The sequence below is a fragment of the Haliaeetus albicilla genome, chromosome 9 (assembly GCF_947461875.1).
Source record: "Haliaeetus albicilla chromosome 9, bHalAlb1.1, whole genome shotgun sequence".
In the NCBI taxonomy this organism is placed as follows: domain Eukaryota; kingdom Metazoa; phylum Chordata; class Aves; order Accipitriformes; family Accipitridae; genus Haliaeetus; species Haliaeetus albicilla.
In genome coordinates, this window is record NC_091491.1 from 8,884,666 (window position 1) to 8,908,691 (window position 24,026).

General features: G+C 47.8%; 3 protein-coding genes across 3 annotated transcripts; 1 reads left to right on the forward strand and 2 right to left on the reverse strand.

Moving 5' to 3' along the window:
* The first annotated feature begins 42 nt into the window (after positions 1–42).
* Positions 43–3,275, forward strand: RPAIN (RPA interacting protein). Its single transcript, XM_069791440.1, has 7 exons — positions 43–181; positions 496–684; positions 1,257–1,320; positions 1,849–1,963; positions 2,175–2,238; positions 2,373–2,507; positions 3,055–3,275. Exons 1-7 carry the CDS (start codon positions 104–106, stop codon positions 3,082–3,084), a joined length of 675 nt encoding a protein of 224 aa, XP_069647541.1. The 5' UTR covers positions 43–103; the 3' UTR covers positions 3,085–3,275.
* Positions 3,276–3,908: 633 nt separating this feature from the next.
* Positions 3,909–8,992, reverse strand: C1QBP (complement C1q binding protein). Its single transcript, XM_069791438.1, has 6 exons — positions 8,715–8,992; positions 8,344–8,494; positions 7,772–7,859; positions 6,619–6,714; positions 5,636–5,758; positions 3,909–4,331 (listed from the first exon to the last, which is right to left on the reverse strand). The coding sequence occupies exons 1-6, from the start codon at positions 8,953–8,955 to the stop codon at positions 4,182–4,184; spliced, it is 849 nt and encodes a 282-aa protein (XP_069647539.1). The 5' UTR covers positions 8,956–8,992; the 3' UTR covers positions 3,909–4,181.
* An 868-nt stretch (positions 8,993–9,860) lies between these two features.
* Positions 9,861–22,815, reverse strand: DHX33 (DEAH-box helicase 33). Its single transcript, XM_069791437.1, has 12 exons — positions 22,507–22,815; positions 20,488–20,648; positions 19,542–19,769; positions 18,562–18,732; positions 17,468–17,653; positions 16,643–16,754; positions 16,095–16,254; positions 15,578–15,666; positions 14,854–14,981; positions 14,077–14,280; positions 13,215–13,301; positions 9,861–12,453 (listed from the first exon to the last, which is right to left on the reverse strand). Exons 1-12 carry the CDS (start codon positions 22,790–22,792, stop codon positions 12,145–12,147), a joined length of 2,121 nt encoding a protein of 706 aa, XP_069647538.1. The 5' UTR covers positions 22,793–22,815; the 3' UTR covers positions 9,861–12,144.
* Positions 22,816–24,026: the final 1,211 nt, after the last annotated feature.

The window sequence follows — 24,026 nt, forward strand, 5'->3', positions numbered from 1 at the left end:
CGCCGCCAATCGGCGGAGCCGCCGCCCCTCCTCCGGTGCCGGGACTACATTTCCCGGCGTGCCCCGCGGCAGAGGCGCTCTGCGGCTGCCGGGCGGGCGGACCATGGAGTCGCCGCTCCGGCGATACCGGGCTCGCTACAAGGGCCCGGCCGCGCCGCCCTGGAAGGAGACCTACCGCCGCGTGAGTCGGGACGTCGGGTGGGCTGGGGAGGGGGCGGGGGGGCTCTGCCCGCTCCTTTGGCACCGGCTCGCCGCCTCGCCCCGGGCCGGCCGGGCTCGGTCCCGCCCGGGCGGGTGAGCCGAGCCGGGCCCCTTCCCAAATCCTCCTCGTGGGGGTCCAGCGCTGCCGTCGCGGGCTGGCGGAGGCCAACCCCCGGTGGGAGCTGTCAGCCCGCTCCCGCGCAACCCCGTCCGGGATGCGACCGGCCCTCGGGCCACGTCGTCCCCCCCCCTCCCCCCCCGCTAACGGGCTCCGTGCGGTCCGCTCCCTCCCAGCGCTGCATGGAGCGGCTGAGGAGCAGCCGGGCGAAGCTGCTGGACCGGTACCGCCAGGCCGGGGAGAGAGTGTGCGGGCCGGCCACGGGCACGCTGCTGGTGCAGGAGGTGATGGAGCAGGAGTGGCAGACGCTGCAGGCCGCGCAGGAGGGCCAGCTGCCCCGCCGGGGAACGGAGGCCCTGGCCCAGGTCAGTACGAGCTCCCTCGGGCCGATGGGGTCTCCGGCACCCTTGCGTCAACGCGCTACCTAATGCCGGCGTTCCGAACGCGTCTCTCTGCAGCTGTTAACTCTCGTCTTTTGCTGCGTGGAGTTGGCAAAACTCGGGGCGACTGGGTTTCCTGCTCCCGCAGCTCATGTGGGGCGTCGTGCTGTGAAAGCGCTTGCCTTTGGGCCCACGAGTGGGGAACTTCCTTGTTTCCTTCACAAACTGCCTGTGCGTCACGGCAGACGGTGGGTTCCTCATCTCTGGTTTTTAAAGCCGGTCTGTCACTGCCCGCTCCTGAGGATGGGAATAAAAGTTCAGTGGTTTGAAAAGCAAGTTCTTGGATGGGCTGTGTTCAGAACCATTCTGGCTGGCTTTGCACAGGTGATTATATCATAGATTCCTTTACACGGCACATGGTTTTGCAAGCGCAGAGATTTACCAGACAGAAGAATAAGCAGAGTGAATTTATGTTGCAGTGACAGTTCAGTCAGGTGCTGGAAGTTAAGTGAGAAAGTAGTCAGAATGGGAGAATCACTGACTGATGCACCTTTCAGATGCTAGAGGACCCCGATGAGCTAGCAGTACTGGAGGAGATCCAACAAGAATTGATCTTGCAAGGTAATGTCTCTACACGCTTTCTGACTCTTGTTTGATTTGTAATATTCCTGACTTTCTAGTAATCCATACTAGCTGAGGCTGCACTCCTTGGTTCTTGTAGACCACACAATAGAGGGGAAGAGCCTCCTTAGGAATCTCTGTAGCCTCTCTAATGCATGAAGACCCTTTTTGACAGTTTTAAAAGTGGCATTTTAATGTCTGTGAGAAGCTAATGAGAGAGGAGACCAGAGAAACAGCACTGAGGTGTTTGGGAGCTGTAGGAACCTGTATAAATCATTTCAGAATGTTTCTAAATTGTTGGTCGGAAAGCAGAAAGTCACCCCCTTGAGACTGGCTAAAGATTGAGCCATAGGAAAAACTGGATTAGCAGGAATGATTTCCTCAAGTGTAGAAATCTGATCCAAAGAAAGAAAAGTTCTTAGAAAACTAGTGGCTGCCCCAGCCTCCATCTACCCAGCAGCTTCACATGTGCTGCTTTGTCTTCAGTTCATAACAGATGCCTGAAGGTATTTTGCTGTGTTATTGCAGAACAGCTGGTTATAGAAGAGTATGAGCGAAGCCTGCAGTTCGATGAAGAATGTCTCAACGCAATGCTCGATGGCTTGGATGCTAGCGACAGGGTCATCTGCCCAGTGTGTAGAAAGTAAGAAAGCCCTTGGCATTGGAATGAGGTTCTCCACTCCCCTACCGCAGTCTGCACTTAGAAACAGGCCAAAACAGTGGGCAAACAGAACCCGCTGTTAATTTCAGCAAAATAAAATAAACCCTGATCTCCTAGACCTTAGCAGTTTTTTTTGCTAAAATCTACCTTTGTTCTGGTTGTTGTGATGATGCTCATTGTATGCTCTTTCTAGGAATAACCTGACTGTGAGGAATCACTTAGTTTTTTGCCAGTGTGGATTACACATCAGCACGCAGGTAAGCTGGACAGTGAGTTAACGTGTTACATGCGACATCTGAAGTCTGCTGCTGCAAAGAGGCAGTTTTAAGCTACAGACAGCAATTTAAGTATTTAAGTGTAAGATTTCTTTTAACCCAGTTTTCTTTCTCAGGATATGACAGAAGGGAAGCTTCGGTCACTTCTAGAAAACACTGTAACAGAGCACAGTCACAGGTGCTTGCACAACCCAGAGTTCACAGTTACCAGTGGAATGGAGGAGGAAGCCAGTCTCCTCATGAGCTGTCCGGTGAGTCTAAATGTCAGGTTCCTGGAAAGGATCTCTGCTTGGATCCACTTCTCAATTACATGGGCAGAAATCACAAGCCTATTCATCCCATGGGTTTGTGTTGGCTGTTTTTCCACAAACTTCCTTGGAAATGGTTTTACTTTCGACCACCAGTAACCATAAAAAGAAGAGCCAAATTACACAACTTACCTTAACTGCTGGGTTAGGGAACATTTCAAGGACCTGCCACGTTTAGTGCCTTATCTTTCTCACACCTTAGCCAACAACTTCCAAGTCTTGTGTGGAGCATCTGTTCAGGTAAGTGGTTCATGAAGAAAAGTTCCAAAAATTACTTCAGTTTAAGCCTCCTCGAAAGGCTCGCCCATACCTCTTAGAAAACACATACCATCCCTTTGGCTTGAGCTAGAGCTAGCAAGTTCTTAGCTTTGCTGCTTACGTAAAATTACTGAGGACAGTGCTAGGAGCAGAGCTTTCAAATAGTTTTGAACATTAATAATGCATTTTATACATTGCTATAGCTTCTCTGTTCAACTTACCTTTTGTAAAGGTCTGTGACTCCTGGACGATTCTCCTTTAAGTTGATTCAGCTGCTTCTTTTTTACCGGAAGGACTTCAAGACTAAAAATCCACCCAGAGCTGCTAGTACTTTTATGTATATATGTGCAACTAACTGCTGTGTCAAAAAGATACTTGAAAAGGCAGTAGTACTGCCTTGACCTGCACTTTTAATGGCACAATATATGTTTTGAAATAAATATACTTCATTTATTTCAGCCTTAGTGTTGTCTTTAATAATGCATCGGTGATCTCGCATTGGACTTCTTTAGTTTTGGTTTCTGTTTAAACTTAGTATGACCTTCAGGCAACAACTGGAGACACTGGCTTGAGTAGAAGACCACAGCTGCTGCCCTGCTGCTAGCAGTGCCTTTGACATCAGCAGCCACAGCCTTTCAGTCATTCTGCTGGAACTAAAGTGCTCCAGCCTTTCCACAGTATTTTGCTAAAATACCTACATTAATAGTAAAATAATAGGTTATGGCAGCACATCCCTTTTTAAAATGGCTCCTCAAACACAATGTTTAAGACCCTGAATTCTATTCCCTAACATGTAGGCAGACAGCCAAGACCTCTAGAATGAGTCATGTACATAATTAGCACTGCTTGGCCGGCAACATTCCTCCTACAGACACAACTCTGACAGAGGGCACACTGGGTGTTTGGAGGTGCTGGAATAGCTCTCTCTGGAAAAAACTCCAGGCCAGCACACGCCATTGCTGCAGCAACAGCTCTGTGAGCAGCTGTATTCGTACCGGCACAGACAAACACTAGCATCGTTTGTATGGCAGCTCTCTGGTCAGCAATGGTACAGCAGGAAGAAGAGAAACCATCAGTTTTCAGTGATATGTTGAACATATTTTATTCTTCACATTCATCCTTAATTGTACAAAACCCGCCAAGTAGGGCGAGGCAATTCTGGACCATAATGTCAGAGAACTTGATCTGGGCTGCAACATAAATACATGTCCCCAAATACAAGTAAGAATCCTCATTCTCCCATTCTCCAAATTCAAAGTTGCTTACTCTCCGTATCTGTTGTGAAGATATATTTGGGTATTGCTGGCTAGAGCAGTGCTGTGGAATACCCACACTTGAAGACAAGTTTCCTAGCCTGACCTACTGACATTTGACAAAGCTTTTAAGGTCTTCAAGGAATTTAATGTACTCCTGGTGCTCCAATGCGGTGCTGAGCTCTATTAACTCATCGGCAAACGTGTTGTCCACTCCTCGATCAGCCAGGAAATCCATTAAGTGATCGTACAGAGCCTGGAAGCAAGGAACAGGAAACTTCCTTAGCAGAGTGCACCTGGGTAGAGGTTGCTTTTAAAATGTCGCTGACATTTCTTTCTGCCAGGAAGATCAGGCCCACCTCCCACAGGAGACCAGGCAGCTCCCCATCCCCTTCTTGGCAGGCCTGGCCTCGGCTGTAACATTTGGAGGGAAGGGGCCATGGAACAGGTCATCCAAACTTGGTCATGTAAACCCAAACCCAACAAATACAAATGAGCTGCACCCTGAGGATGATCAACTGACTATCAGAGTCAGCAGGTAAAGTCTCTCAAAGATTACATGTGCCAAGCTCTGCCTGTACCCCTCTATATAAAGCTACAGCCTTGGGGGTGAATTGTTTTAACACTCTGGAAATGGTGGTATCGGATGTAAAAGATTTACTCTTTCAAACAAGTATTTACAATCATCAACTTTTTTTTTCTTTTTAATCCTGCTTCACTGTTGCAACTCCAGCATACGTTAATGCTTGTGGGTTCCCCCCTTGCTCCTCAGGTGAACAGATTCGTTATTACTGCGTAATGCAGTAATGCTAATACCTGTCATGCGTTTCTTGGTTTGGGGGATTTTTCTTGCTAGTGGGTTTTTTTTTAAACCCACCAATATTACTGAGCAAATGATTCATTTTGGACTTCTGTAATCTGAGCAGATCACAAATCATATGCATTTTTAATTAATCTTCTGTCTCAAGTCAGAGGGGGGGGGGGGGAAAAGCCATGTGGGATGTTCCAGAGCACACTAACCAATTTTAACATGCTTCCCAAAGAGAGATACACTCTAGGAATAAAGTTTTAAAAGCTTTTGAAAGCCTGCTATTGAGAACATATAAGCAGATGCCAGATTCTTGGGCATACTAGTTTTTAGTGTCAGTACTATAAAAACATACCTGGAAAACCCAGAAAACAGAGACATCTACACATGGCATCTGATAAGCTACATTGTTAAACACACAGATCAAAAGATGCTTGAGCAAGTGTCAAAGCATCTCTAAAATGTAATATAGCTGCTGGGAAATCAACTTAATAAAGCCTGGAACAGAGCAAGTTTCAATGTCTCAGTCTCCGACTGCCAGTAACGCCACCAGCACTGCACAACTGCTGGGACCACGTAATAATCCTCCGTTTGCAGAACCACTATCTCATGGCAAACTGGGGCTTAGCAGGGGAATCCCCCATCCCAGGCATCCGGGACAGGACTCATTCGTAACTCAGGAGCAAACGGACAGCCAGGCAAGATACGCTGAAGTGCCCTCCGCAGCCTACGGCCATGCTAGCAACACTTACCCAGTCAAGGGAATCCGTGTTGAGGGTGTAGTTGGTGTCCTTCCAATCTGATTCTCCAGTGGGCTGAAAACTGACCTCCCGAATTGTAAAAATATCACTTTCTTCCTCTCCCTCATGTCCAACCTGAAACAGGAAATGAGATGCAAGACATACAATTAGCTCTTATCACTTGGCACCTTCAGCCATCTCATCCCAAAGCTAGGAATACTGCACTGCAGGCAAATCCCCAAGACCAGTACTAAAGCTGTGCCTCTCCCCTCTCAACACATGCCTTGAAGACAAGCACAGACATGCATGAGAACACAGGAAAACATGTCAGTCTACCAGCTCATGCTGCCAGAAGCAACCTGATGTAAGTCAGCAGCCTGGTTTCTACAAAGACATAAAAACCTCTTCCTTGTGGTTCTAAATCTGTCTTCACAAGTCTGTCTAACCTTTGTCAGTCAGGACTGGCTGCATAAATGATCTGTTAAGGTTTACAAAATAAACCACAAAGATCAGTCTGAAGCAAAGATCTCCATTTTATTCCTCCCGCTCTTTATTTAATCACTACTTCTCTTTGTGACACCTCACAACAATGAGATTGCTCAGTTACTGACACACTATTAAATCTATCTTGTTTTGGCTGTTCTTGTTTACCCCCTCAAGTTGCCGCACTGTTACAGTTAAGCCATGCCTCCCTTCTCTAATGTAATTCAATAAATGGGCCAATAAGCAGCTGATCAGAAACACCAGGTCAGGATGTGAGGAGTGCAATGGAACATCTCCTCCCCAGTGAGCGTTCCTGGAAACACAAAGCCTTTTTTTTTTGTGTGCTAAAAAAGAGGTAAGAGGAGACTGCGTTTTCTGCAGATTCAGAAAACCAACAGACTATAAAGAGTAGTTAAGATCCAACAGCGGCACAGTTACACTACAGTCAAGTAGGAAACACACAGTAAGTTACAGATCAGAGCTGGCCAACACACAACCAGTTTGATACCTACCTCATCTTCGGGATAATGGCAGTCAAGAACAAGGGTCTGTTTTGTATCATCTTTTATTACTTCCACAACAAAGTTTGGAGTTGATGTAAGATCAGGCTAAATAAGAGAAAAGTGGCATCAGCGTTGGAGTCTGAACAGGAGCCAAAGTGATGACAGTACAGCCCAGCAACACAGCCCATCCAGCACAGATTGTCCCCTGTCACCCTCTTTCTGGAGTCTCTGACCTGGCCAGGGCAACCCGTGCCTCCCCCAGCCTCACCAACGGCCCTTCAGCCCCTGCTCTGCTCCATGGCTGGTCACACGGGTAAAATGACAGCTGGGAGCATCTGCCACCCCCTGACAACCCAGAGAGCCTGCAGCTCGCCTGGATGGGTTCCTCTGAAGGGACAGGAACTGGGAAGAGACTCAACGTTGTTTTGAGAGCAGGAGCTGCTCGTGCCTGACCTCCTTTGTGGAGGAAACTTGGCAGGGCACAGAGACTGCCAAACACACGTACACATGCACAGATTGAGTGCACTGCGCCTTCTCAGCGGACACAGGCACACCCAGGAAGGGAAGCAATGTGCAAACATCCCCAGTATTATCCCACCCAGCTGAGTGCAATGTGCTGGAACAAACACTACCCTTCAGAAAGTGCAACTAAACTGCTACAATCAGAGCAGCTGCATTCCTGACTCATTCAGCATCAGTGTCACTGCAGATGAAGCTGTCTGCCTCAAATTATATTGCTCATTTACAGTTTTTACTGGTATTTTGACTAACAGTCTTATTAAATGGGAGTGAAACACTTTTGACCAACAAAACCACGCAAGTGGATTAATGTCAATAGCTTTGCATTTTGTTGACGTTGTCTACCAGCATTGTGAGTTACGCTAAGTACAAAAGGCAATATTTATTGCAGGGGGTTGCGAAGGCAAGAGATACCAAATTTCCTCTCATATCTCCTCATAGAGCCCTCTCACCCTGCTCTGCCTTTCTACTGCAGAGAGGAAGGTCACAGCCAAGTGACAGGCAACCTAGAAAAATCTGCATTTTGTGACTTAAGGCTCCCAAATATCAAGTCAGAGGGGAAAAAAAGCCTTAACACTTAAGGGCAAGGCTCTAACCTCCCTCTGTGTACCCATCACTAAAGTGCACGTCAAGACTAAGTTACCTCCTGCTCATCAGGTTTCTGCTCTTCTTGTGTTTCATCCTCAGCTGAGGGTGGAATGCTGTTATTGATGTTGAATGTGACCGTTATCCTTCAAAAGAAACAGAAGCAGTTACTCTGAACACACTCAAAAAACACTCATCAAAATTCCTCCTATTTGAAGCTTTTGTCGTGGGGACAGCGTTACCGGTGTTGAATTCACACACCATGAACAAGACCAGGTATTGCAGTGAAAAGTTTAAGACACACGCCTGAATGAAGCTGGCTTCCCCCAACTGCTCTCATGAGCAAGCGTTTTTCAAGTTTTACTGGACTGAACTGCTACTTTTAATGCAGGAAGACTGCAGGAAACTTTGCAACACACAGTACAGTAGCAAACTTTTGCCAAAACCCAAAAAAGCGCATTGGGCCCAAGGTGGTAAAACGAAGGGCCTCTGCAACGCCCGGTTTGCACAGACTGGTCAGATAGCAATGAAAGTAACAGGAGCGCAAGGACAGATCTGGTGACTCGTATCTACTGGTCCTCTGGGGCACAGGGACTCGCCCAGAGGAATCCTTCCAAAGCCCGCACTTACTTCTCGCCCGCTATCTTCCGCACCAGCTTGGCCTCCGTGCCGTGCACTTCCAGCTCCCACCCCCCGGAGACCTTGGGCAGAGATTTGTGTTTCTGGATCTTCTTCTCCTCCTTGATCTCATCCGTCAGGAACTGCGCGAAGGCTTTGTCACCTGGAGGGAAAATGGCGCCGGGGGGGGGGTGAGGGGTGTTAAGGGCCCTCGCGCTGAGAGCGGGCAGGACGAGCCCCCCCCCCCCCGGCCACCACGTGCTCCGCCTCGCGCCCCGCCGAGGCGGGAGCGCTCCGTCCCTCCCCCCCCCCGGGTTTCCCTCACAAACGCCCCCCCCCCGCGCTCCCCTCAGGGCAGGACTCGTCCCCCCGCTCCCGCTCACCCTCGGTGTGGAGGCCGCCGCAGCCGCAGGAGACGCCGCCGGCCGAGCCCCGCCGCGGGCGGAGCAGCGCCGTCCGCCAGCCGCCGCCCAGCTGCCAGAGGGAGCGGGCCAGCGGCGGGGCGGCCCCGGGGGGCGGCAGGAGGGCGCGGAGAGAGGAGGAGAAGGAGAGGAGGCGGCGGGGCGGGTGGCGCGGCGGCGGGCGCAGGGCGGCGGCGGCGCGGAGGGCCCGGGCGAGCAGCATGGTGCGGCGGCGAGAGGGCGGCGGGGCGGGCAGAGGACACGGCCGGCCCCGGAACCGCCCGTCCGCTTCCGGAGACAGCCGGCCCCGGCGGCCCCCGCGGCGGGGAGAAGGGGACGCGGGTTCGAGCCCCGGCCCCGGCGAGAATGGGACGCAGGTTCGAGCCCCGGCCCCGGCGGATCGTTCGCTGCGGTTTTAACTTAAAATTAAAAAGCAAGGACAGGAGGAGGGGGCAGGGACGCCACGTACTGAGCACCGTGAGGTGAGGCTGGGGCACCGCTGAAAGCGCAGAGGAAGCTTTAGGGATGCAGGAAAAATGCTAGCACTTCCCTCGTGCCTGCAAGCAGAAAAAGCAGCGTACATGGTGAAAGCTTTACACCTGTACATCGCCCCACTCTTTATTAGAATAGTCAGCTTCCCGGCAACACCCCACCAGTTTACTCACAAAAAAGGAAAAATTATTTTGGGGTTTTTTTTTCTTCCTTTAGCAATAAATATTTTAGAGGGAAGACTGACCAAGGCAAACTGTTTCCTGGCACAAAGCGTTCCCTTTGTCTAAAAGCTGGCACTATTGTCCTCTCTTGAGTAGCAGCACAAAAGGCCCAGTGCTGCTCACCGCCAGGCTGCAGCAGGAGAGCATCGCCATCACCCCATTGCATCAAAGGACTGGGATTTTTACTCCCAGCTCCACACTGGTGTTTGAGCACTGCACCCGTAACGACAGGGTCCATTCTGCATGCAAACACACCTTAACGTCTTCAACAGCTGCACGCAGACACCCCAGACTGCTTTAAAATGAAGACACTCCTGCAAAAACTGAAAATGCTGGGACTTGTCCCATACAAATGGCCTGTGATCACGTCTTCCATCCACACTGCTTTCATGTCTCACAAAACAACACCCTGGACTTGGATTTTTGCCATCACTTCTTTATTTTGGGAAAAATATACAAATTAGTTTGAAATGAACACCCATCCCCTCCCTCTTCATTTAAGAGTCTGTTTAAGACTGCCCAAACAAACTGTGCTTATGCTCCATTTTCCCCTACAGATGCAAAGTCTATAAAACCAAGAAACAGATACAATGCTTTGACAATTCCCTGCAATTCGTATAAGTAAGAACAATTGAAATAGCTGCATACTCTTGAAATATCAATCCAAAACTGCAGCTGGTCATACATACAAAAATAACAAGTCACACCCCCCCCCTTTTTTTTTTTCTTCAAACCACTAAAGAACAATATTGCAAAGAGGCACAACAAAGGGATGTGTGTGCCTTTCCACTGCACCCCGGCAGACATTCAGTATCACCCTTCCTAAGAACAGGCTGAGAGATGAGACTATTCCAGGTACACCAGGTACCTGCTTACACTCTTCGGGAGATGGCAATTTGCAGATCAGCACAAGTGACGCTCCGGCTAACAGCAGAAAAAAGAACAAAGGAGGTATTTGCCCCAGTTTTCAAAGAGAAAACCAAGGTAAGCCAATACTGGAGCCCAAAAAAAAGGCATATTACAATGTGTTGTGTAACCGTTTTGCGTGTAACCAGAAAGGACAAATTATTATATGGCAAATGCAGCTTGTCCCCACAGATTACAAGCAAAGTCAGCAGCTTTCCCCAAGCAAATGGAGTGAATAAGGGCTTGCCAATAGTCAATATGACTGCATCCCTGAGCAGCCCTATTAATATGTTATAAGCTGTTTTTTAAAAAAAGTTGCTATTTAAAGGATACAAGGACAATCCCATCATGTAAACTAACCCCATTATATTACACAATGACACTGCATGTGCAGAACAGCTTCCTCTCCCACCCTTTCAGACACCTAACCAGCTTTAGTTCAACTTGTCCAAAAATCTGTATAAATTACACTATGTCAACAGACTCTGTTGAAACTGGAAATTACCTCTCCCAGAGAGGTTATTTCAGAAGTACTTAGGATATCATTTAAAAACATTTCCCCCCCCACCAACACACAGTGATAATGGAATAAATCCACTTTGCTTCACATTAAATTCCTGCACATTAAAGAACAAGTTTTCCCTTTAGAGTGGGACTAGTTTCTTAATTCCAGTACTTAAAAAGACGATTAGTTTGGTATTGCCACTTTTCTCCAACGGGAAACAGAGAGATGGGTAGATGCCAAGGGAATATGGAAGAAAAAGCCCAAATAATAGATATTAATGGTAGATCTGTGGTTCTTGACAATGTCAAGCTCCAAACTTCTAATGGAAAACCAAAGTATAACCGGCACAGGGCTGGTGGAGGCAGAATGGGGAAGAAGCACTGGTGTCAGAGCAGAAGACACAAACATTTGATGAATCAAGGATCTTTAAAGGAAGTCCAATCTCTAAACCACATCTTCACTCTCATTTTGCTAAGTCTCCCTCAAATTGGCCTGATTAGCTGTTGTGGCTGGTGTGCCAACTCCAAAGCTAGAAGTGCACAGACAAGAGTCAGAAAAGCCAGAAGTATTTGCTGAGGAACAACATGTCCTAACAGCAAAAGGGTGAACAAAGATGATGCCAAGCATGCAGGCAGCTGGACAACCTCTCCAAGAAACCACTGCCAGCCCCTGAGGCTTAGACACAAGCAGTGAAGACCCTGTCCAAGCAGGCATTCCCACCACTGGCCTTCGTAAGGTCCCAAGACAGTGAACACGACATGCAGGCAGAAAGATGTTTGATGAAGTAAAAGACAGTAGCACCTCCCTTCTAGAAATAGTAAAAAAAGGCATTTTTTCCCTGTATGTAGACTTTTAAAACTTTTTTCTCCTATTTCCCCAATAAAACCTGCTAAGGATAAAAGCACAATCGTCAAAAATATAAAATCTGCTTAGAAGAGCTCTTAGGATTTCATTTCCTACCTAAGCCTGTTAAACTTCAGTAAGTATTAAAAACTGGAATCTGATACCAGCTCCCCTTTCCCCCCCAGTATAGGTTTATCACACACACATACACCCGCACACAGAGTACATACTATGTTCCCCTTTTTACAGATTAACTGTTAAACTGTTCTAAGCCTCTAAGACACTTGTGAGGCCTGGCTCTCATGGAGAAGACACTTTCCTCTAAGGTTTTTACCCATTTTGCAAGGCAAAGCTCTACTGCTCCCGTACATTCATTACAAAACAAAAAAATAGTCTTTTAGGGTCAGCCTAAAAACCCTGAACCTGTTGGTCCCAGACCCACAGGTCAGTTCTTGGCTGTTCGGAGCTTCTTGCGGAAATAGTCAGGTGCTGCATCATACAGCCAGTCTGCATCCACCACGCACAGGTCCCGCATATAGCACTTGTTGGTGTGAAGCAGCCCGTTGTAAACCACGCAGGCTGGCTTGCAGTGGAAGAGCACGGAGGAGGGGTGGATGGCCACCGACTGGTGAGAGTCCACAGTTCTGTAGGTGCCATCCGGCTGCAGCTCCGCGGCGTTCATGAAGAGGCTGTGAGCCAGGCAGCGGCGGATGTTTCCCGTGTCTGAGCGGGAGGACTGAATCGGTATCGATAGCTGTTCAGCAGCATGAGACACAAGAGTAAGCAAGTGTGTATATGCACCCTCGTGGAGAAACACAGGCCCATGGTAGTGGGATTCTGAGATCAGGCAATATTGTGTCAGCAATCCTGCTAGCATGGGAAATACAAAAGGACCGCTAGGAATTCAGCTCAGGTAGATGTTAGGCTAATCCAGACTAATAGCAAACAAAAGATGAGCTGCAAAATGGATCGAGATTCTCCTGGGAGCGAGTTTCAGGCCAACTAGCATTCACAGCAGGACAGGGGTGCTGAATGGCTGCTCCCATGTCACATACAGACTGCAAGCAATTCAGCAGCAGCTCCCATGCTGTGCCTTATGCTCTGTGACTGGCAGGAACAGTGCTGATGTGAAAACTGCTGTTAAATTGAACGGCTGACTCTGTGAAGAAGCCAGCCAGCATGGGCTGCTGAGGCTGATACCACTCAGTGATGCACATAGCACATTCCCATCTACACTAAAGCAGCAAAACCCCTTAGGAAAAACAATCCTCTAGCCGAGAAGCCTTCCCAGAGCTCCCCTTCCCTCTTCACATCTCCTCAACCCACTGAGCCCTGCAGCTCTGAGATTTTGGGGTGCAGCTGCAGAGTTAAGAATTTTACCTGACTATTCATGGGAGACTGAAAACAAAACCACACTCTTTCACTCCTGGGACTTGGAGCACAGCAAAATCAGTTTGGGGACAAACAAAAATACAAACAGGTGAAACACGAGAAATACAGTATGGCACAAGTTACCTTTACACAAATGTCCCTGAGCTGAGCTCTGACGTCTGACACAAGCATCATGTTCCTGCTGTTGACAAAGTTCTCTCTGCACCATTCCTGCAGCAGAGACACCGGGAGTTAGAAGGGCCTGTTTCTTCACCCAAGAAGCATGACAGTCTTCAGATACCATGAAAAGCAGAATCCTCCAAACACACCATCCTTCTCAGAGAAAAGGTGCTAACCCAATTCCTTGTCATATTTCTACCCCTGATTACTCCCCTCTGTCTACATTCACTTCCACAGTGCTAAGAAACAACATGTTGTTCTCTTCCCACTCAGAATTGCTCTGCAAGGCCACCGAGTGCTGCAAAACAGCACTTGCTGTCCCACAGGTTGTGAAAACAAATCGCCTAAGAATGACAGATGCTGCAATGAATGGGGTACACTAGTCTACAGATCTACAAATGAAACTGAGGAGTTTATAGGGTAGGGTAAATCAAAATCTGCTTGTAAATATGCTCAGTGTTTCTGCAATGAATCTTGCCAAAGAGCATGTCTAGGTATTTATCAGCAAGTCTCAACACTCTCCCAATTCCCTCCTGTTTCCAGCTGGAACCAGTGAAGGAAGAGACCTCGCTCTGATTACAGAACTGGCCTCATGAAGCTTTGATAACCAGTTTTGCTACAGCTTTCTGAGGAACCTTCGGCATTTGAACAGCTTTCTCCAATTACTCAATTGTAAAGGATGAGTAAGTCCTCTCTTCTCATTGCTTTGGAAGTATGCATATTGCATCAACCATGAAGGATGCAGATGTCACTCTGCTGTATGCCAAAAAAGCTCCTCACCACCATGAGCCCCGCAGAGAGCACTGGCATCCTTGGAGCATCCTACCTTGTTGCCACTGACATTTTTGAAGGCCCTGTACATGCTGAGCAGGGTAAGATGATCCCCCTCACTGGAGATGAATTTCTTCCTGACGGATTGCACTTCATCCCGCCGGGCAGGGGGATTGTAGAGGACACTGTCCACTGATAACAGCGACATGATGGTCAGGATCTCTTCTGTACAGTGGAATTTGGGGGACATGAGGATGGTCTGCAAATCACAGAACAAAACTGATTTTTGGTCGACCAAATCCACTTCAGATGGGCAGACTTTTCTGCTCACTGGCAGCCCAGGAACTTTACCAGGCATTGTTCAGGACAATTTCATAAACATTTGGGCCTAGAGATAACGGTAAATCCTCCTATGGCTCCACCAGGCACCTTTAACAGCAACTGTCATGCTCTTTCCTGAGACTGGCCATATACAGTACAAACATGGCAACTAAAATCAACTACAGCATGAGGCACTTCATGAAACTGCTAAACAGTGCTACCAGCAATCCCAGAAATCGCAAGGAAATTAGCCTTGTTTCAGCTTCAGAGGTGCCAGAGGAAACAAATCATCTTTTAAAAGATCTCCCTGAATTAAACAACAAAGGACAAGCAAACCAGCGCGCAGCTGCTGTAAATAAAGCTGTGTTTCATTAATGTATGGCAAATATACTAATACAGCTGCAGTCACCCCAAATTCCAGACCTTGTTTAAGGAGTTTGAAAGAGAAATGACAATGTTACTGGGAAGAGTACATGAGATAAAAATTAGCTGATTTTTCTGTAGTTTTTACTTTAGAGAACTTTGGTTCCAGTGGAAAGGCTGCCATCTTCCTTCCCAGGGGGGTTAGGACAAGCTGATCTTCCTTTCGTTCCACAGCTCCCAGCAGGTCCAGCTCCTCAATTGCTGCTTGAATGGCATCTGTCAAAACAAGGATGTTCCAGCTGTGAGGCCTCCTGGCTGGCACTGGCGGGGATGTGAAGGATGAGCTGGTACCATCACTACCTCTTTCCCCCCTGGTCAGAGGGACAAGTACTTTCTGTTTAGAGAAATTAGTGCCCCAAACTGTGGTTTATCCCCCTCTATCCAGCAGAACAATCACCTTTTCCAATTTAAGCAGCAAAAATGGAGGCAAAACTAAAGCTGTCATCCCTAGCTTTGAGCAGAAGCTGTGTGAGATTCTCTATGACCCTCCTTGACAGTCAAGGCACACCTTCATGTTCTTTATGACTCAGAACTGCTCCCTGCTCTGTTTGGAAGCCAGACTCTCCAGCTCTCTGCCATAACCATAACCATGGCTGCTCTGATGAGACTGAGCACAAGCAATGAGAAGCGAATGAATCTGAGACTTCTGGACCACCAGCAGAAGATGCAGCAGAGAGAGGCTGCTCCTCTTTCACAGCCCTGACCTTCCATACTCCATCTTCTCTGGCTGGCCTGAAGACATTATTTTTAAGCAATTCCTCAGTGACTCATTTGTCATTTTTTTTTCCAAGGCTGCCTTTGTAACCACTTACCAGGAGATGGTTTGGACATGAAGTCAAAGGTGAGCACATTGGGAATTCTCAGAGCAAGGAGCTGAAGCATCACGCTGGCCAGGTTACACCTACATAGGCAGAAAAAATAACTGAGATTGTTCTCTTCTTTTTTTAATTCTTTTTTTCTTTTCTTCTACTTGTCTATAAGCTGAGATAGAGTCCTCAGACCTGTGCTGCAACTTGACAGAGACTAGTCCAATGCTGGCTAGTGAAGCCTTACTTCCTAAACCAGAAAGGGTAAGAGGCAAGTCCAAGATTTGGAGGAAAGTCAAGAGAACTATCGCCCATGTGTTTGGAGACTCAGAGCCCAACTGTCCACCCTGAGCAAATGCTTCTTAATTTTTCTGTTTAGTCTCCACAGTTCATTTTTCTTAAAAGTCAATCAGTCAGACCCTAGATCCAGTTTTGCTGCTCAGTTCTTTACACAGCTCCATCCGTAACAGTACATAAAAGACATGTGGCAAGAAGTATGACGGTATCAGGGTGCTGTCCTCACCTCTGTATCTCAGGTATTGTCATTTTGTCAAACTTCTCAAACTCATCCTCTGTGTAGAGCCGGTAACAGATCCCACTGTCTTCTCGCCCTGCTCTCCCTGTGCGTTGCCAAGCCTGGGCCTTCGACACCCGCTGGACTGCCAACACTTCCAGACCAATTTCTATGTATGGAAAAGCATCACTTCAGTCAATGTCTGTGTAATGCACAGCTTTGAAAAACATGTAGGATTAACAACAACAAAATCCCAGGGTCTGCCATCCAAATATTGATCAGACTTTACTTGGTTTAGCACCCTGAAGCAAAGCTATCATGCACTGTGTCCTTGAAGAGAAGATTCACATTTGACAGATTTTTACCCCCACATGGCTGGTACTCAAAAAACCAAAAAAACAACCAAAACCCAACACCAAAACCCACACCTAAAACCTGGGATATTAATTTAGACAGTGAAGAGGGTGTTTTAAATGAGCTCTCAGTGGGGCTTATAGCCTCAAATAACTTCTACAAAACTGAAAACAATCTCTGCATTGCTCCTTAGAATTCCTCACCAGGGCTGTACTTCTTTGCTTTGACCATGCCTGTGTCCACAACGTATTTTATTCCCGCAATGGTGATGGAGGTTTCTGCAATGTTGGTGGACAGGATCACTTTGCGACAGCCCTGGAAGGAAAAGCAAACAAAAGCCAGTCAAAAGCCAGCTTAGATTAGCTGCAATGAAGAAACACTGCTACTTTTGGCCAGCGTGGGCCAAGCCTACATACTGTTGCAGCATGTTATGACCACATGCCATGCTTGCTATGCCAGCTCTCAGAAATTAAGATAATCTCTAGCTTCTAATCAGTTTCTAAAACATGTGCTTACACTTGCAACAAAATACACCACTCAGGACAGCTGTTATCAATATGTCTTTAAACCATTTTGGTTTCATTTCTGACACAAGTACAAGATCTGAATTCTTATTTATCTGCTAAATAGGTACAAAAGTGCCTGAGGCAGCGCAATTTCCTTTTCTTATGGCCCTGCCAAATATGCCCAGGTTTTTAGCTTTCTTAGTATTTAGCCCATTGACTGCTGTAGCTTTTTTGTGATATGGACATAAAATTCCTATGAAATGGGCAAGTTTCAATTCCACTGCCCTTTTCACTCCCCCTAACCCTTCCTTCTTTTTATGATCCCAGATGACTTATTGTATGCATCTGTTAGTACCATTACAGATGCATTGTTTTATATCACACTGGAACCATTCAGCCTAAAGACAGCAGAGACTATCACTTACTATCAGTACATGCAGCTTTAACCCTTTAAATTCCACATGCTTCTTCCAAACACTCATGCAAGCAAACTCATCCTGTTTACCCATCACATTGCCTCACCTTGGGGGCAGCCTGAAAGACACGGAGTTGTTGAGAGTAGGGCAAAGAAGCATAAAGAGGCATCACCATCATCTGTGGGCAGCCATCAGGGAGATGCTTGGCAATGTCTCGACATGTTTTGGTCATTGCTTCAATTTCTTCCTGACCAGTCAGAAACACCAGGATGTCCTGAGAAGAGGGTGCTTCCTGGAGCCAGAGGAAAAAGCAAGTGAGAAGTTAAGATGGTTTGGATAGGGAGAGAAAACCGAGATTGTAATGAGATGTTGTCCTGACAGCAAGTCAGCAAAGCAGGTAAGGAAGAAAGAAAAGACACACATGTGGTGCAAGGTATGCAACAGGCTGAAGTTCCCCATGGATTCACCAGAGGTGAAGAGTAAACTACATTTTGCAGGACTGAGTCTTAACAGGATGGAGGAGTCACTTAAAGTCACATGTCTATTTCATAAATAACTGTCCAGGACATGCAAATGAGCGAGCCACCCAGGTACAAGCCAGTAAACAGAGAACTCAGGTGAGAGGAACATTTAGGTATTAGGTATGAATTGACATCGGAGAGCTTTGCTTAGCAGTCTCCTTTCAACTCTAGCCTTGATGTACAAGTCCCCAAATCCTAACAGCAGCAGCATCTTCAAAACATTAAATGCAGTTTAATTAAATGACATAACCATCTGGCAGTTTTGCATTCAAACATTTAGTCACGAAATGCCTATAAGGTGTCATTTTAATAGATTTCTACTTGCTCTGCAGTTACACTTTGACAGTAAATTAGAATCATCTTCACGCTACTGTTAGCTTATGCCTAGATTTTCCCCACACGACCCAAGGCTCTTTACAGTTGACCACTTCCAATCTTTCTTTTCACTTTTAGAATAACACTGGCATTTGTCAATCCCTCCCTTGAGCCAATCCAATTCACTAACCCAGCATGCTCCCTAACCACCCACTTTTCCCAGAGGATGCAGTGAGCACTTTAGGGACATCTCTGATCTGGCAGCAGCAAGCTCAAGCCATCTCTTCTGCCACAGCAACCTGTGACCCCAATGATCAACAATCCATGGCCCCAGAGAGGCACAAACCTGACAAGACGGCCATACCTGGTGGATTTGGAAGACTGACACCAGTGCTGCTTGGAGGTAATCACTCTGAGGCTGTTTGGTGTAAAAGACCTGAATGGGATGCTGCCTGCCTTCTAAATAGAGAACAGGAGCTCCATTAAAGTACTGGGAGAACTGGTCAACATCCATCGTAGCTGACATGATGACCACCTTCAATATGAGCAGAAGATGAGTTAGCATGCAGTTTCTATCCAGCAGGACACTTACCAGTCTGGACTAGCCAAAAGTCAGCTTTCTGAGACTGAGATACGCGCTCAGAACAGCAAAAACCACACAGCGTTTGGGACAGAAGAGAGTGATCTTTCCTTGTTAAAGCCATCAGCTTTGGTATCACACAAGCGTAACGCGTTGGTATGATAAAATGAGCAAAGACATGCTAAAATTCTTTTCTGACAAAAGAATTTGTTTTCTTAACGAAGAGAGCCGAGTACCCGTGAAGCCAGGCTGTAGAATGGTCCGTTGAACAAGGCTGTGCTAGGACCCTACCAGTTCCCTACATGCCTCCCCCATCAAAACCAACGTGCTTCCACACACTTCGTTATGTACTCACATAAATTCATTACATGTCCACCCAACACACACGTGCAACCTCCTTCCCCAGTGTGAGCATGTCATAGAGCTGTCATATCAGGGAGAGAGCTCCTGTATCCAGGGTGCTCTCAGCAACAGTACCAAAACTTCCCCCAACAATGCATCTAGTCTGTAGCTCACACCCAAAAGGCTCTTACGAAAAAAGGCAGCGTGAAGGTGACCAGATACCTTGTTCAGACGTGTCATATCAGGCCCACACATAGTAAGTTGGCCACCCTTAACTATTCAGATTTAAAGGGACTTTTTAGGAACAGAAAAATAGTCAAGGCTGAAATTTCAAACACTTCAGCAAACCCCAGGAGATACTCATAGCACTCAGAGTCCAAGCCCCATCCCTTGCCCTTCGTTTCCATCCTAGATGCACATACTTTTAGTGGCAGTTTGCCCAGTTCCTTTCGTTTCTTTTGAGCAGCTTTCACCACTCCAAAGAGTACATCAGTATGGATCGTCCTCTCGTGGGCTTCATCCAGGATGACAATGCTGTACTTCCGCAGCATAGGGTCCCCAATAGCTTCGCGAAGCAGCATTCCATCTGTTAAAAACTTGATTCTCGTTTCATCAGATGTAAGATCGTCGAAGCGTACAGTGTAGCCAACCTACGGAAGTGAACATTACAGAAAGTACAAGCACAAAGTTACTTGCATTTCTTGTTGCCATCATACCATGAGGAAGGACTACAAAGCACTCTGGTCAATGCATCAGACAGAGCCAACTAGAACTCCAAGGAGGCTCTGGAAAGGGTAACAGTGTATTTGCAGTCTGTGAGCAGTTAATCTTGCAATCTAATAATCCACCCAAAGGATGCTCTCAACACTGTATCCCAATTGGCTTCTTCCCCAACTAGAAGTTTATCACAAATGCTCCAAGTTTCCTTTCCTTCCTCCCCTGCTAGAAACTACTCCATGCTCTCCAAAGTTTTTACATAGGGGGAAGTCTTTCTCCTCCACTTTTCTCCTGCAGATTCACAGATCTCCACAGATTCAGCATTCTGCTCTCCTTGACAGTGACTTTTGATACAGGGAGCAATGGAAGAGAGCACAACATTTTTGTTTTATTCATTAACGAGTATTTTTTTCAAATGGAGGAACACAGACAATAATCAAGAAGTAAAATACCACAGAGAGTGTCAAACATGGCCCACCCCAAGCCACAGAAGCAGGTAAACAGCCACTTTTTTCTATTCGGGCATATTATTAAATGAAGAGTACCTATTACCCCTGTGGCTGTTTTTTATCTTACCCATTAAGCCCTGATACAGCCCCATCAATGCTGCAGTGCTAAACCAAATCTCTAAAGACTCTGTAAAGCACCTACCAGTTTCCCCAGCTCTGTCTTCTTCTCGTCCGAGACTCTGGTAGCTAAGGCTATAGCTGCTACTCTGCGAGGTTGGGTCACAGCAATGATGCCTTGGCGACCAATTCCCGCTTCGTAGAGGTACTGAGGGATCTGAGTGGTCTTCCCTGAGCCCGTTTCTCCTAAGGAACATCAAGGGAATAGTTTTTCCCTTTTATAGCATCTTCAAATGAAAGGTCCCAACCCATTTTTTTAATGTTAACTTTTAACCATATTTCAGGATGGGGAGGCTGAAGGCAGGAAGAGGTTCGACAGCTGGCCCAAAGTCACACCATAAAGCAGCGGCAGGCCAGAGTCAGACCCCAACGCCTTGCTCTAGTTGCTAGACCACTCCTCTACAAAACTCCTTTCACCCAGGTTCTCTCCAGCCACACTCTGGTTTAGAAACACATTCCAGTCTGTCTAGATATGAAGCATTTGGTGTGTAACACAGCCAACGTAAGAAGATAACCATGCAGAGCAAGGAATAGACATCAGTTTGGTTTTATGCATATATTCACACTATGCACTAGGAAGTTTCAAAGTAAAGCTGTAAGCAAATCAAAGCTTTTGTCACAACAGCAAGTAGCGAGTTAAGGTTTGAGGCTCTCTTAGAGGAGCACTCAGGGCACCAACAAGCCAGCAAGTCCTTCTCTGTGCCTTCCGGAAATCAGAGATGGTCCTTTCAGGCTCAGGTGAATGTATTCTCTGTCCGTACTGCACTAGCACACAAGATAACAAACACTATCCCATGTCCCCCCAGGTGTATTTCCAACACGAACTCTGTGTAGACCCCTCTACCAAAGATGCAATACAGACAGCTACCATCAATACTTACCACAGCGTCAGCAGCAAAAAGTGTAATTTACTGGGCACACTATAGTGTCACACAAATCACAGTGCTTAGAGGCACCGCAAGTGAAACCGTCTGAAGTGCAATGTGCACGGAAAAGCAGAGAATGTTTTCAACATCACTGTCGTTTTCCTGCACATTTTATTACAGCTTAAAACACACCTGTGACTCAAATCAGATCCCCTTCAGCTTTCTACTGGCCTGTTACAAGAATCACTCTATGTGAAAGAGCGTGAGGCTCTGGAAAACAGTGCCCTGTACTCTCAATCCTTGCAAGACAGCAACAGCACAGAGCACATGGGGGAGTGAGGTGAGAACTGACAAGAGAAGGAAGAAGAAGCATGAGAAATTCAGAAGGATGGCCACCAAGCAGAGAAGAATTGGAAAGCCAAATTGTAAGCACTGCAGCTGCAGACTGGAAATCATGGGTGAGCTTTTTTACCTCACTCCACAGCTGCAAAATTCTAAGTGGCATATTATACTGTATATTTAGCAAGCAATAATGACGATCTCAGGATTGTAGAGAGGAAAGGAGATAAATGCAGTTGTGCCTATCAGCTATCACGACTGATTTTTTTTTTGAAGTGCTCACTTGTAGGAGTGAAATACAAAGCATTTCTCATTTAATTCTAATGAGCGCTGAGTCTTTAGACTTCCAGGTGGGAAGCTGTACGTCTTCAGCTCCTGAAAGTCAGACAAACAGCTTATTAGTTTGGCCTCAAAGGAAACCTAATAAAACTAGAGAACGTCCCCGAAAATTTAGCTGAGGAGATACTTTTTCCAAAGAGTAGGGGTTTGCCATTTGGCTTTAAGTTGACTGAACTCCAGGCAGATGGTGAAACAAGAGAGGAGAGAGAAATACTTTTGCCGTCTCCCTAAAAACCAAGCCACCAGCCGCCTCCGCCAGTCGAAACTCACGAACGGCAACACTACTGATATACCACGTTTCACGTTTACGCCCAAACCGTTCCTCCCCGCAGGCCGCGCCGTTCCCCGCCGCCCGCCTCCCCCGCGCTGAGCCCCGCTTCAGCGGGCGGCCGCGGCGGGGCTCCCCGGGCCGAGGCCGCGCCGAGGGGGGGCCCCGGACCCGCCCGGCCGGGCCGTGGCGCTGAGGAACCCCGCCGCCCACCCCCGCCCCCGGCCCTCACCGATGAGGACGGCGCTGTCGAGGCCGCGGAGCTGGCTCAGCAACGGCCCCCGCGCCTGGAAGATGGGCAGGCCGCGACGCTGCGAGCCGGCGGGCGGCGGCTGCCGGCGCGGCGCGGGGGAGCCGTGCGGCATGGCGGGGCGCGGGGGCCGCACCGCCGCCTTGGGCCGCTTGGCCGGGGGCGCCTCGCCGCCGTGCCGCATCGCCCCGCCGCCCGCCGACCACCGTCGCCGCCGCCCGCGTCGCCCGGGATACGGCTGCCGCCTGGCGAACCGCCGCGGCGTCATCCCGGCGTTCTCGCGCCGCCGCCGCCGCCCCGCCCACGTGACTCGCCGGCCGGAGCGGGGCGCTATGGGAGCTGTAGTCCCGGGGACTGGCCGCGGAGAGGGCGGGGCCCGCGGCCTGCTCCGGCGGCACGGGCACCTCGCCCAGGCCCCTCCCCCGGCAGAATAAGGGCAGAGAGCCGGCTGGCAGGTAACACCTCGGGGACCCGCGGCCTTCCCACGTACCATTCGCCGGCACTAATAATCTCCGACATCAGACACAGCCGATGACGCGCTCTCCCAGGAGGGCTCCGGTACTTCAACACACCTCTTGGTGGGACATGCTGCCCGGGAACGGTTTCGTGGTTAGGTGGTGACCTGCCAGTAATAGTCCATTTTGTCCTGGGGTGCAACCAAGCAACGCTTCAAGGTTAATCCCAGATACGGATACCACGGCACTTCCCTGTAAAGAGGGGGGTACAATCTTAAATACCCCACCAGAGCGGAAGGAAGCGTGCGAGGAAAGCAGCTTTGGAAGAGCGAGGATGGACAAGCCGTCTTATCACAACACGACTTAGAACAGGAGGTCGTCCTCAGGAAGGGGCACATCACCTCGCCCGCTTCACACCAGGGATTCGCATTTACAGAAGGTTTTACCCCAGCCACAGGGCTGGCTGTCTTTTTGCTTCATCCCCACTCCCTAACTTCCCACCAGCAAACTACTAGGAGGCTCTTAAACACTGAACTAAAAACACCACCACCACAACACAAAAACCCAACAAACAAAACCCAAAAAGGATTCCTGTCTCACAAGCTACCTTGAAGCAACATTGTCCGAAACATTTTTAATACTCCTAGCGAGTAAGATTTAAAGTTGTTTTGGAAAAAAAAAAAATCTCCCTTAAATTTTCATAACCTTTAACAGATAAAAATGCAGATACAAATGGACTCACCGATTTTGTTTATCAGAATCTAATACAAAGCTTGTGGACAAAGCATTTCCCCGTGAGATCCCAACACATTCATCTCCTGGACTACAAAACAAGTTAAAAACCTGTAGCCAGTTTTTAAGAACAGCAAAATCTGAGACTAATCAAGATGATCACGTGTGTGTCAAGGGTGAGTCTATCCTCCCAAATTTAGGAGGAAGATGCAGTTTCAACAATATCTCTTTTTATCTATTACGATATAATCAATGGAGTTACCCAGTACAGTCCATAGCATCTTATGAATGACTGAACATGACGAGCTGAACTGT

What these genes read in the sequence shown, in the direction of transcription:
- DHX33 (XM_069791437.1), bottom strand. Translation starts at nt 22,792, where the DNA reads ATGACGCCGCGGCGGTTCGCCAGGCGGCAGCCGTATCCCGGGCGACGC. An exon ending in AGACAGAGCTGGGGAAACTG is followed by an intron (nt 19,770 to 20,487) that starts GTAGGTGCTTTA and finishes TCACTTCCGTAG; the next exon opens with GTTGGCTACACTGTACGCTT. An exon ending in TCTTTCAGGCTGCCCCCAAG is followed by an intron (nt 16,755 to 17,467) that starts GTGAGGCAATGT and finishes TTTTCCTTCCAG; the next exon opens with GGCTGTCGCAAAGTGATCCT.
- RPAIN (XM_069791440.1), top strand. Translation starts at nt 104, where the DNA reads ATGGAGTCGCCGCTCCGGCGATACCGGGCTCGCTACAAGGGCCCGGCC. An exon ending in GAACGGAGGCCCTGGCCCAG is followed by an intron (nt 685 to 1,256) that starts GTCAGTACGAGC and finishes TGCACCTTTCAG; the next exon opens with ATGCTAGAGGACCCCGATGA. An exon ending in ACAAGAATTGATCTTGCAAG is followed by an intron (nt 1,321 to 1,848) that starts GTAATGTCTCTA and finishes GTGTTATTGCAG; the next exon opens with AACAGCTGGTTATAGAAGAG.
- C1QBP (XM_069791438.1), bottom strand. Translation starts at nt 8,955, where the DNA reads ATGCTGCTCGCCCGGGCCCTCCGCGCCGCCGCCGCCCTGCGCCCGCCG. An exon ending in CGGCGGCCTCCACACCGAGG is followed by an intron (nt 8,495 to 8,714) that starts GTGAGCGGGAGC and finishes TTTTCCCTCCAG; the next exon opens with GTGACAAAGCCTTCGCGCAG. An exon ending in AGAAACCTGATGAGCAGGAG is followed by an intron (nt 6,715 to 7,771) that starts GTAACTTAGTCT and finishes TCTCTTATTTAG; the next exon opens with CCTGATCTTACATCAACTCC.